This window comes from Trichechus manatus, unplaced genomic scaffold, assembly GCF_000243295.1.
Source record: "Trichechus manatus latirostris isolate Lorelei unplaced genomic scaffold, TriManLat1.0 scaffold00010, whole genome shotgun sequence".
Lineage (NCBI taxonomy): Eukaryota > Metazoa > Chordata > Mammalia > Sirenia > Trichechidae > Trichechus > Trichechus manatus.
In genome coordinates this window covers 12,444,308-12,457,269 of record NW_004443946.1, presented here as the reverse complement: position 1 = coordinate 12,457,269, position 12,962 = coordinate 12,444,308, and the positions used below count along the sequence as shown (strand labels likewise).

Genomic DNA, 12,962 nt, shown 5'->3' with positions numbered 1-12,962 from the left:
CTGAAATATTATTCTTCTTTTGATTTTTTTTTCCAATCATTTAAAAATGTAAAAACCATTCTTAGTTCATAAGCTATACAAAAGCAGGAGGCAGGCTGGACTTGGCCTATGGGCAATAATTTACTGACCTCTGTTGCTGATCAAGCACAGGTTAAATAAGAAGAAAGTTTTAATATATTTTTATAAAATTAACTGTCCCATTCAAGACTTGTGCTTAAATAGATGACCATCTCACCTCTACCTGAGATGGACTGGAGGAGTTCCTTCAAACAGTGCTGAAATTTGCTTCATAAAATAGTTCTGAGGTATACATAAATGATTGTGAACCCAGAGCTCTAACACATAGAACATGACTTCATGTGGTAATTTTAGCTTAGAAAATTGAAGGAGATTAAAAAGTCACAGTCACAGAGATAGCCAAAGTGGGGGAAATGGAGACTCAGAACCCAGGGAGGTTAGAGGCTCACAAAGAAGTAAATGATTAAAAGAACCAGATTCTGCAGTGTCAATTAGGATGAGCACTAAAGAGATAATAGAATTGGGTAAATTAGATCATTCAGCATGCTGGGAAAAGGAGTTTTATTAGAATGGTGGGTGTGGAAGTTGTATTGAGAGGATTAAGGAATGAATAACTCAGATAGTGGAGGAAAAAAGTAGAGAAATGTGATGGAGTTACAGAAAGTTTGAATTGCAGACAGTATTTGAGGGAAACGGGTAAGTAGATATTTGACTTGTCTTTTATACTTAATTTAGTAGACTTTAACAAGTGATATTTGCATAGTTTTTACATATACTTCTGCTGTATAGACATCATTTCTTTCTTTTAACAGAAAAATGTATCATGGCTATGTATGCCAGTATAAAGATGTTTTGAAGCAATATCAACTAAAGTATTTAGAAACACCTTTTTCACATGAATATTATGAGAAGAAAACAGAACATGAAGAAATTCAAAACAGAGTGTTGGCATGCTCTGAACAACTAAAAATGAATGAAACTATTTTTATGGAATTTCTAGGTATTAACATTTTTGTTATATGTTGTTTAATAATGGTATATTTATAATGAAAAGAATATAATAAATCAATCTGAAATATGGTTTTGTTTTTCAGTGCCTGCTCCCTTTCCATCACTTACTAAATGGACATTACACTTGTATCCACAATTGTATTTCTACCTAGAATTTTTATTAGATAAGTATTATTTCAGTATTTTAATTTTTATTGTGTTTCCTTGGTAAGAATTACATGAATTTGTTTTTTGTTTAATTAAAATTCGAGTTTACTTTAAAGGCCATCTGGAACTAGTTTTCACATATGTCCATGTGATCAGAAGCAGGAAATTTTATGGGGATAAAATGGTGTATGTATCTGGCTTTTAGTGATGTATCTTAATGAAAATGTCATCTTGCTCTGTCTTAAGCAAAGAAAGAGTTCCAGTTAAATCAATTGGTTATTACTTACTAGGATGGAAGGTGGTAAGGAGGTGAGTCATAATTATTTATTCATCTGTATAAACTACCTTGTGCTAGGTAGTACCAAAACAAATACAAAGCTTTCTTCCAAGGAGCTCACAGTTTAGTAGGGGAGACAGACATATAAAGAAATAATCTAATACAGTGGCACTGTAATAGATGCTTAAGTAACTCTTAATTGATCTAAGTCTTGACTGTTTTGTTGGAGAAATCTTTCCTGATAATGAATTTGGAACTTTAACTCCCTTCTAACCTCCACAATCCTTCGTATGCTTTCTTATCAGATTCTAACTCTGCCGTTTATACTGTCTTCTTTATCTTTGCATTGTACCTTGCTTCCTGTCTGCTTCATCCTAAGTCATCCTTTTAACTCTTCTACTACTTGCTCACTCTGTGTTTTGATTTTACCCTATTCTAATCTGAGATGTCCATTTCCTGCCCATCTGTGCTTAACTTCTCAGTGGGGAGGGGCAGAGCTTGCTAGGTGCAGAAGGTACTACAGGGGTTTAGGGAGTGGGATGTAAGATGGGATGAGATGTGTGGCTGTACGACAAACAAGAAGAGATGAATGGAGGTAGAAGAATTGAAAAATTAGAATTTTAATATGCATATCTGCTTAAGAGCTCAGCTGCTAACCAAAAGGTTGGTAGTTCAAATCCACCAGCCACTCCTTGTAAATCCTATGGAGCAGTTCTACTCTGTCCTATAGGGTTGCTATGAGTCGGAATCGACTCGATGGCAACAGGTTTGGGTTTTTTGGTTTATCTAAAATTTAAATCAAGAATTTTGATAAAAACGTAGTATTATAAAGAATATTCACCTGAAATTTTGTGTTCTAGCATATAAATCATATTTTTTAAGGCAGATAGGAAAGGTCTGACAAATTCTCTGTGGAGTTTTTGTTCACTGCCACTATTCTATTCCTATTTTAATTCCCTTAAATGGATTGTAGAGTAGTTTAGGAAATCGTATTAAGCAAAACCACACAGTGCGTCTGTTAATAGCTGAGAAATTCTCTACTTGAAATTAGGCATAAATCCAGGTCAAGCAGAAAATCCAGATAGAAGATCTAGTCTTCCTCTGAATTTTTCAGGGTGCACTGATGAACCTTATAAGCAAGAAAACAGAAATTGGATGAATTTTAATATTGACTTTGGAACCAATAAATAATGGAAACATAAGGAGTTAAGTTTAGACATGATTATATATTATCAGTCACACTAAATAACATGATCATCTTGGGTAAAAAAAAAAACAAAACAAACAACAACAACAACTCCCTGTAAACATATTTAACTGAAAGAAAAAAATCCTAACAAATATTTTGGATGAAATTTTATTTTTAAGCTCAATATGTAACCTAGATAAACAGTAAATTATATCTGTGAGTCTGTCCAATGTTTATATTAATCTTACCTCTGTTTCCAGATACTATTATTAATATCACTTATTGCTTATATGAAACATACATGTAAATACTGTTGCTGTTAGGTGCTGTCGAGTCAGTTCCGACTCACAGCGACCTTATGTACAACAAAATGAAACACTGCCTGGTTCTGCACCACCCTCACAATCATTGCTATGCTTGAGCCCATTGTTGCAGCCACTGTGTCAGTCCATCTTGTTGAGGGTCTTCCTCTCTTTTGCTGATCTCCGCCTTTACCAAGCATGATGTCCTTCACCAGGGACTGGTCATTCTTGATAACATGTCCAAAGTATGTGAGACGAAGTCTCACTATCCTTGCTTCTAAGGAAAATTCTGGCTGTACTTCTTCTAAAACAGATTTGTTTATTCTTCTGGCAGTCCATGGCATATTCAGTATTCACCAATACCATAATTCAAAGACATCAATTCTTCTTTGATCTTCCTTATTCATTGTCCAGCTTTCGCATGCATATGAGGTGATTGAAAATACTATGGGTTGGGTCAGGCACACCTTAGTCCTCAAAGTGACATGTTTGCTTTTGAACACTTTAAAGAGGCCGTTTGCAGCAGATTTGCCCAATGCAATACATTGTTTGCTTTCTTGACTGCTGCTTCTGCAGGGGTTGATTGTGAATCCAAGTAAAATGAAATCCTTGACAACTTTAGTATTTCTCCATTTATCATGATGTTGCATAATATTATGTATTATTTCTGATGTAGTACATATATTATAAAACCTACTTGCGTGACATGGTTCCTTAACATAAAAGGGTTAATATGCGATGTAAAACACAAGAAATTCTTAAACTTGCCAATAATTTTACCAAAAGTTCATCTGAATTGAAGACGGAAGTAGATGAAATGGAAATGGAAATTAATTACTTAAACCGGGTATATATTTTGTTATATGTTTCTAAAGTATATATTAATATGATTAATGTGTAAGTATAATGGTGTGGTAGCCTTAGAAGAGCTGTTTTCAAGAGAGCCTAAACATGGAGAAATGCTTAAGATAAGGCTTAAAATTTTGAAGTTAATTCAAAAGGAATTTCTGTTCAATTTAGATACATGGTTAAAACAATATTAAAAGAATGATTCTCTTAGAACTCAGTGATATGTTTCTACAATTTTGTTTTAAATTCAGTTTGAGTTTCTATATGTGAAATAAAAGATGTTTTTAAGTTATCACTAAGAAAGTATCAGCAGGATTCGTCTGACAGTTTGTAGGTAGTTCATTTCAAAGAACTGATTTTGATATATGGGCCTAGTATTATTCTGTTGAGTAAAAATACTGGATTTATTTATAAATTACTAGTGAAATTGTTTAATCCTGGAAAGGTGTATTTTTTTTTTTTAACTGAGAGTATGTCAAAGGGAAAATAGTTATAATAATTCATTTGCCTCAGATTACCTTTGGAGCCAAAATGTATTTTAGCTACTGAATATGTTAAACTTCATCAGTTTGGGGGAATAGTTTTAACTTTCATTGGAGGTTGAAGAAAGAAGATGACGAAAGAAGAAGATATAGCTTAATAACAGAAATTAAAAAGCTATTACTTTGGTGAATAGCATCTGGGGTCTTAAAAGCCTATGGGCATCCATCTAAGATACTCCACTCATCTCTCCTCTTCAGGAGCAAGGGAAAATGAAGAAAACTAAAGACGCAAGGGAGAGATTAGTCCAGAGGTCTAATAGACCACAACTACTATGGCCACCACCAGACTGAGTCCAGTACAACTAGATGGTGCCCGGCTACCACCACTAACTGCTCTGACAGGGATCACAATAGTGGGTCCCGGACAGAGCAGGAAAAAAATGTAGAACAAAATTCTAAGTCACAGAAAAACACCAGACTTACTGGCCTGACAGAGACTGGAGAAACCCCAAGAGTATGGCCTCCCGGACATCCTTTTACCCAGTAATGAAGTCACTCCGGAGGTTCACCTTTTGCCAAAGATTAGACAGACCCATAGGACAAAACAAGACTAAACGGGCACACCAGCTGAGGGGCAAGAACTAGAAGGCAGGAGGGGACAGGAAAGAAAACTGGTAATAGGGAAACCAGGGTTGAGAAGGGAGAGTACTGACATGTCATGGGGTTGTTAACCAATGCCATAAAACAATATATGTACTAACTGTTTAAGCTAGCTCTGTAAACCTTCATCTAAAATTCAGTTTTAAAAAAAGCTGTTAAAATCTTGACAAAAAAAGGAGCAAAGAGAGTAAATAGTCTGAAGAACTTAATCTTGATAAATTTATGACTAGATTATAAATTTTATAGAGCTACACTAGAACTAGCTTAGCCTTCAGAATGATGATGCGTGATATTTTCTTGAATACATTGTTAGTGTCATTCATTGAATTGTAGTGGCTTTCATTCACACAAGTATGAGAACCCATCAAAGTCACTTCCAAATTGTGAGAAAGACAAATATAATACCCAATTTTCTAAATTTTTAAAAATTCTGTCAAAGATTGTATGTTTACTATTAATAGATATGAGGTACCAAAATAACAGCAATGTTATTTTGGTATTGTAAAGAAAGTAGGTTCCATTTCCTTTAAAATATATGGTAACTGTATGTCTATGTAAGAAATCAATGTCTACTTCTAATTTTTCTTTTTTAAAGAGAAGATAGAAGTTAATTGAAATTTAAGTTTGCTAATAGAGTTGTAAGGGAAAACGAGATCTGATTTATTGTCAATTTTGACTCGTTTTTGACAGCTTTCAATAATAGATGGCAAATACTATCAAAATATAAATCTTCTGATATGTGGAAAAATAATTTTATTAGTTAAGATAAAGCACATGTTCCTTAATAATTTGCAGATAATTATTTTGGTTTATTTTTGGTCATTTTTCTTTTTAGGAGGCTGCAAGACTTTATGAAACTAGGAATCTTTCCAAAACTCTGGAAGAAAAGACTAACATTATAGAAAAGAGAACGGAATTGAAAGAAGGGTATAGGTAATATTTAAAATTGGATTTTATGTGAGCAGATATTTTAAGTCTAAAAGTTTGATTTTATATTCTATCCCAAGCCATTAATATATACAGTATAGAAATAATTTTCTGTGCAGGCTATTTTATACTCATTTCTTATGAAAAATTTAATGTATACCTTTTAAATATTATTATGAGTTAATACTTAGAACTGCTTTTTATTTAGTAAATCCAGGGATAATGAGTAGAGAGAAATGGGAAAGCAGTAGCATATCTTTTCCATAACCTGTCAGTTGCACATTGATGGGTTTTCCATGATGGGTCAGTAATAGGAGTAAAACAGGAGAAACAAGGGTGGGAGTAGTATTTTACCTTTTTATTATCCTATCACCAGTTTGATTAGTTTTCCTTTGCCACAAAGCCAAAGGATGCTACAGAATCTCTGGCTTCATATGTTTCCTTGCCTTTCCTCTTAATAGTGATAAAATAGGCATCAGTGGTGGCAGAAGAGGTGGTCGAGGCATTAAAAAAGATTAATATTACCTGTTACTGTGACAGAAAAACAGATGTACCCCTATTGCTGTTTCTGATAAACTTTCTACTTTTTCTCTTTCTGTTGATACCCTTTTTCATTCTTTTTAAATTCCTCTCCTTAGGCTCCGTTGCCCTTATTCAGATTTTTCAATACATTGCTTTCTTAAGTTACCCTGATCCGTTATTTTTCTTGATTCCCTTAATCCCACATCTCACGTCTATAGTGATGTGTCTTTAATTTTATAATGACATTGAATGGAAAAAATAGGTCAATGTATAGAATTTTACCTTACTGACATTTTTAAAATATTATAAACATTTTGTGTATTTAGGGTAATTTATATAACTATTTAGTAATTTTTTGCTCAATATATATTTTGATAGTGTTTATTCTACTTTTTTTAATTTACGAAAAACTCAATGAAACTGTTCTTCCAGTAAAAAACTTAAAAGACTAATTTATGATCATAATACTGTTTTAATGATTTCTGTAATCATGCTAGTTGATTTGTGAATAATTTTTTAAAGTTTGTAGTACTGTGGTACCTAAAGCATGCTATTTATGGATAAAGTTTTGGTTTGGAATTTTTTGATATTTTTTAAAAGTCTTTTAAATTCACTCTTCTTTTTAGGATATTTGAAAAAGGTGAACAAGGACTTGTATTGGATAAAAACCATCAGAACAGACAATTATTTCTTCCTTATGAATCTCAGAAATTAGTCAGACCAATAAAGATGCATTCTTCAGAACTACGAGTTACAGGTACAGTATCTGTTTATTATTGGAAAACTTAATTTTCTTTGCTAACAGGAGAAGAAATAGGAAAGAAGCAATTTTAGTTATCATTTGGTATAATAAACAAGAACAAACAATACTGGAGTTCTATAGACTCAGGATTCTTTCTGAGAGCAAGCAAGATATGTCTTCCTATACCTTTTTCTCTTTGAGAGAGAAATCACACACTATAAAAAAGTATCGTGATCTGATTGCACAACTGTCAAAGGAGGATGAATAATTGTGTATTTTTCATTTGAGGAGTTGTATTGTCAGTCTAAAGAAGCCCTGGTGGTTCAGTGGTTAAAGTGATTGACTGCTAACCCCAAGATTGGCTGTTCAAAACCACCAGCCGCTCTGTGGGAGAAAGATGTGGCAGTCTACTTCTGGAGAGATTTACAGCCTTGGAAACCCTATGGGGCCACTGTGAGTCTGAATAGACTCAATGACAGTGTTTTTTTTTTATTATTATTATTATTATCAGTATGTGGGATTGGAGTAGGTAGCTGACTTGTGTTAATGATATCTGTAACTTAGTCACTGAGATATTTGAATCACATTTAATTCAATGAATCTGCAGATTAGATTAACTAAATTTATTGGGCTGAGTCTTTTTTTCTTCAGTTGTTAATATCACCACTCTGTCTTTGGTTCCCTGTTATAAAGGTGTAATCTTGTCAGCTGGTTTTCATTTCACATTCAGAGTTCACATAAAGATTTACTTAATAATTTTAATTTAATATTTAATTTAATTTTAAATACTATTTTAATTTAAATTAAATCATGTAGACTTGGTTTTTTTAATTACAAGGTTAGGTTAAATATTGACTATTATATATGATTCTGTCTCTGGAATTGATTTGAAATAGTACCATTTAATAACCCAGATAAAAAAGAAGAAAGTTCTGTGAAACTTCCCGATATTGACTTCAGACAAAAAGAAAATGATACACAGGTATGTATTTCTGTTTTAATAGTATAAATTAAATATTCATAAGCATTGTACTTGGTTTCATTAGATGAAATAATGATTGTACTGCACTTAGGACACAGGTTGTTTGTTTTTGGTGTTGTCAAATATATCAGCCATTAGTACAATTACAGGGTCTAAAAAAATGTAAAGGACTTTCAGTATGGCAGTCTAAGCAAATACTTTAGCTTTCTATCTCACCCCTAAAAATAATAGAAAAGATATTTTAAATTAGCAAGCTCTGCACCCAGTAAACCAAAAACTGTGAGAAATCCCTGATGTGGGAAAACAGGATTGGATTAAAGAGGGAAATTGCAGCCCAGAACATGCATAGGAGAACGCTGTTGCAGAAGGTAGAGGTCCTGTGATAATTATTAGGGTAATTGGTTGAGTTACTTCAGTAGGAGCTAGGTTAGTTGATAACTGTTCACACCATAGCGACTCTGCCTTTGGCCAGGCATCAGTAGTTGGGAAATTCTTTACAGGTGGAAACAGTGACTATGGGAACTTGGTTAGAGAGACAAGCGATGCCTTGGGTAGCTTTTGATGCCTATGAAGAACAAAGAACATACCACCCAGAAAGTTAGGTGCTGGTATAGCACATCTCCATCTCCCACCATTCTTCCTGAAAATATCCTGAGGGCAATCCTTGATGAAAAATATGATTGTTCTTTCACTCATAGTCAGTACACACAGATATAGGGTAGTGGTGACCAGAGTAATTAGTAAAACATTTTTAAGTCTAAACATATGTTAATTATAAAATTTTAAAAATCCAGTATTAAAATGCAGATGATATCAATATGGGAGGAGAGTGGGAAGATAAATGAGGAGAACACAAGTTTGCTAAAGTTCTTTTTTGTTTAGGGATGGAGGTGGGAAGAAGATTTGAATACTGACTGGTTAATGCTATACATTGCTAGAAAAGTATAAATTTATGCATATGTGTTAAACATTTAAGGGCAGTCACACCAGAAAAGAAAAGGAATGTGTATGTTTTAAAACAGTAAAGGAAAAAAGATAAAGCAGGGAAAACTTAATCAGTCCTACTAAAAGTAGGAATGGGGAGAAAAATAAAACAACCAGAAAACATAATAAATAGAAAATAAATAAGATGCCAGAAATATGTCCAAGCAAATCAGAAGTCATAAAAATGTAACTGGGTTAAACCCCTTGTTAAAGGACCGAGGCACTTCTTTGAGACATATAAACAATAAACAGCTATGTACTATTAAAAGAGAGCAACTGAAACAACTTGACAAATGATGGCTGAAAATAAAAGGATAGAAAAAATATATCAGACAAATGTAAGCCACAGATCTAACAATATTAATGCCATATAAAATAGAATTCAAAATGAAAAGCATTAACATGGATAAATAAACATATTTCATTTTTTTTTAAATTCACCAGTAAGTCATAAGAACTATGATGCACAAGTTATACAGCTTCAAAATATATAAAGCACAAATTAATAGAATTCCAAAGAAACTGTTGAATCCACAACTGGAGGCCAGTAGCACCCCTCCACACACCCAAGTTATGACAATTAAAAGTGCCTCCAGGCATTGCCAAATGTCCCCTGAGAGGCAAAATTGCCACCATTGAGAACCACTGGATTAAATAACCTTATACAAATAATCTAGAGTGCAGGTAGTCCCCAATTTATGATGGAATTCCGTTCAGCCTGCATTTTAAGTCGGTTCTGATGTAAATCGAGTGCCTCATTTTTTTCCTTTAGTTTTCATTATTACTGTCTTTTATTATCAGTATCTTTATAAATCTATTCTTTATTTGTCTTTGGGAGTTGGAAACGTCTGCGAGTAAACATCTAAGAATGATAACATCAGTAAATTACACGCTGCAACAGTGTATGTAGTACATATTACTAATGATAAGATGTACTCCCCCCAAACAAAATGGATGGTCATAAGTGCAGTTCATCGTAACCCAAATATGTTGTAAATCAGGAACTACCTGTATGGAAAAAGTTGAGAAACTATCCAACAAATTATGGTCGCCATGAGTCGGAATCAACTCAATGGCCACAGGGTCAGGGGAATCTTATGATATCAAGGTCAAGGATAGCGAAAGAGAAGAAAAGTATAGGTCAGTATCAACAATGAACATAGATGTAAAAATAATAAATTATTAACAAACCAAATTTAGCAGTGTAACATTAAAAGAATATCATAGCATGACCAACTATGATTTTCCAAAGGAATACAGCAATTGTCCAGCATTAGAAAATTAAAAACAACAGATTTTTAAAAGAATGTTAAAGAGGGGGGCTTGTACTACCAGATATCAAAATGCTTATTTAATTTTTTTTATTGAGGTATAATTCGCAGACTATAAAATTCACCATTGTAAAGTCTACAATTCAGTGGTTTTTATATATTCACAAGGTTGTGCAATCATCACCACTGTCTAATTCCACAGCATTGTCATCACCCAAATCATTTTTAAACATTATCAAAACACAATAATTATAACTATGGTATAGGAGAAGATAAACTGATCAATGTATTACATCAAAATTAAAAACTTCTGTATGACACTAACAAAAGACACTAACAAGGTTAAAAAAAATGACAGAATGGGCAAAAATTGGTGTCTAGAATATACAGTACATAGAGAGATACATAATAATTCTTATAAATTAAGAAAGAAGCAAACAAAAAATGTGCAAAGGCTAAGAAGGCAATTTACAGAAAAGAAAAGGCAAAGGGTCACTATGTATAACAAGATGCCCAACCCCAAGAGTACAGGGAAATGCAGATTCAATCAACCTGCTACCTGGTTTCACCTATCAGATTTGCAAACATTAAAATGTTTGATAACATCTAGTGTGGTCAAGAATAGTGGGAGTGTAACTTGATACAGCCACTTTGGAGGGCTGGATCATAGTACGTATTAAAAATAAATGTGCATAACTAAAAAGTTCACTTCTTGGCATCTACTCTAAACAAATACTTGAATATGTGTACCAGCAGACATGTACAAACATGTATATTGTTCAAAACAGTAAAAACACTTGTTCTTTAAGGGAGGTTGACAACTTTGTCTTATGATCTAAATAAATGGGTTAAATTTCCTATTAAAGTAAAAAGATTTTCATTTTGGGCCAAATAACAAAAATCAGAGACCCTTCAAAATAAATGAATCAGGGAGGATGAAAGGTGAATCAGACAGTGCATACATTAATATAGCAGTGGCTTAGATATTAATATTAAACAAAATTTAAAGAAAAATGTTAGTGCTTTCATAAATGTATATGAATGAAAGTGTCAAGCTTTAATCTTTTAACCCATTGTTTTGCTTTCCTATGTTCAATTTAAGAGGTTATAGAGGATAGAGAGATGCAGAAATCGGGTAATAAGTTGAGAAAATGGTAAGATTCACTTGATTAATCAAGAATATGGGACAGAATTTTTTAAAGTTTACCTTAAGTGTAGAAATACTACCATGCATAATTGTTTATACTTATCAAAAATGCCAAATTCTGTGAGAGTCTTAAACCTTATTTGTTTTCCAGTATTTGACTTAATGTTTTATATGCAGTGGTTTCAGTTAATGTTTGTAGTTGTTGATATTGATGATGATGACGAGAATGACAGTGGTAATGAAATGAGAGAACACTGAGAAGCCACAGCAAGCTAAACTTTTGTTTTGTATAGCTAATTCTAATGCTTATTTTTTTTGGTTCAGGTATTTAGTGACTGTGCTGTGAATAACCATTCAAAGTGTTCACATGTTCTAGCTACGAAAAGTTCACAGAATTTCATGCAATTCAGGTAACTTAAAAACAAGAAAATGCTTTAAGTTTTCAAAATAATTCATGAATATCAACTCAACAAATAATATAAAAATTATATTTATTGCGTTTTAGATTGTTAACCCCACAGAAACAATCAAATTGTAATCAGTGGTTTGAAAAAGGAGATACAGGTATTTGCTGTTCGTATTTTTCCTAAAAAGTGGAGGTAACCATTGTATCAGGTTTTTATACTATTTAAATAAATTACTTGGGTTGTTTAACTGACCATGCATGCTTGGTTTTAAAATACATTTTCTCTAAATATAAGAAAAAATACTTGTAGAAAATTTACTAGACAGAAAAATATAAAGGAAACAAAAATACCATCACCCAGATTTAACTGTTCTTAACTATTGCTGTATATTCTTTTAGTCTTTTTCTATACATATGTACATTTTGTTCTTTTTCCAAAATTGAAGTCATACTAAACATATCATTTTGTATCCTGATTTTTTCCCACTTGTTATACTATTGAAAGTATGTCCCCATGTCATTAAATATTATTCAAAGATTTTATGTATAATGAACCGTACACCCTCTCCTCAGTTATTGACGTGGTTAGGTTCCAAAGACCAGGTCGTTATGCGAAACTGGTCATATACAAAAATGGAGGATGGCCATATCAAATCACAAAATGGAGGACAACTACATCATTACATAACCTCCAGTTTACATCATTACGTAACTGCCAAATTAATCATTATATAACTGCGAAACCCCTGAGAATCATGGCCCAGCCAAGCTGACACATAACCTTAACCATCAAAGCCAGCGTTACTCTCACCTCACACCTCAGCATTCGTTACTGCCAGATGTACGTAGTTAATGTGCAAAATAGTTGGATAGTAGATTTTTTACTATTGTAAATGCGAAATGTCAGATAATAAGATAGTCGATAAGTGAGGAGAAGGTGTATAATGTTCCATTGTGTAACTATGCCATTATATATTTTGCCATTCTCTCACATTGACTATTTTGTCATTTCCAGGGTTTTTTTTTTTTTGTTACTATAAATAATG

At 32.9% G+C, this 12,962-nt stretch overlaps 1 protein-coding gene across 1 annotated transcript in view; it reads left to right on the top strand.

Annotated features, from left to right (window-relative positions):
* The window catches only part of CUNH14orf39 (chromosome unknown C14orf39 homolog), a 39,347-nt gene that overhangs the window by 12,399 nt on the left and 13,986 nt on the right, over positions 1–12,962 (top strand). Inside the window, exons 5-12 of the mRNA XM_004370918.1 lie at positions 831–1,018; positions 1,113–1,155; positions 3,671–3,791; positions 5,771–5,862; positions 7,011–7,141; positions 8,041–8,108; positions 11,835–11,920; positions 12,016–12,074. Coding sequence (XP_004370975.1) covers positions 831–1,018; positions 1,113–1,155; positions 3,671–3,791; positions 5,771–5,862; positions 7,011–7,141; positions 8,041–8,108; positions 11,835–11,920; positions 12,016–12,074 — 788 coding nt within the window. The remainder of the gene's footprint in view (positions 1–830; positions 1,019–1,112; positions 1,156–3,670; positions 3,792–5,770; positions 5,863–7,010; positions 7,142–8,040; positions 8,109–11,834; positions 11,921–12,015; positions 12,075–12,962) is intronic.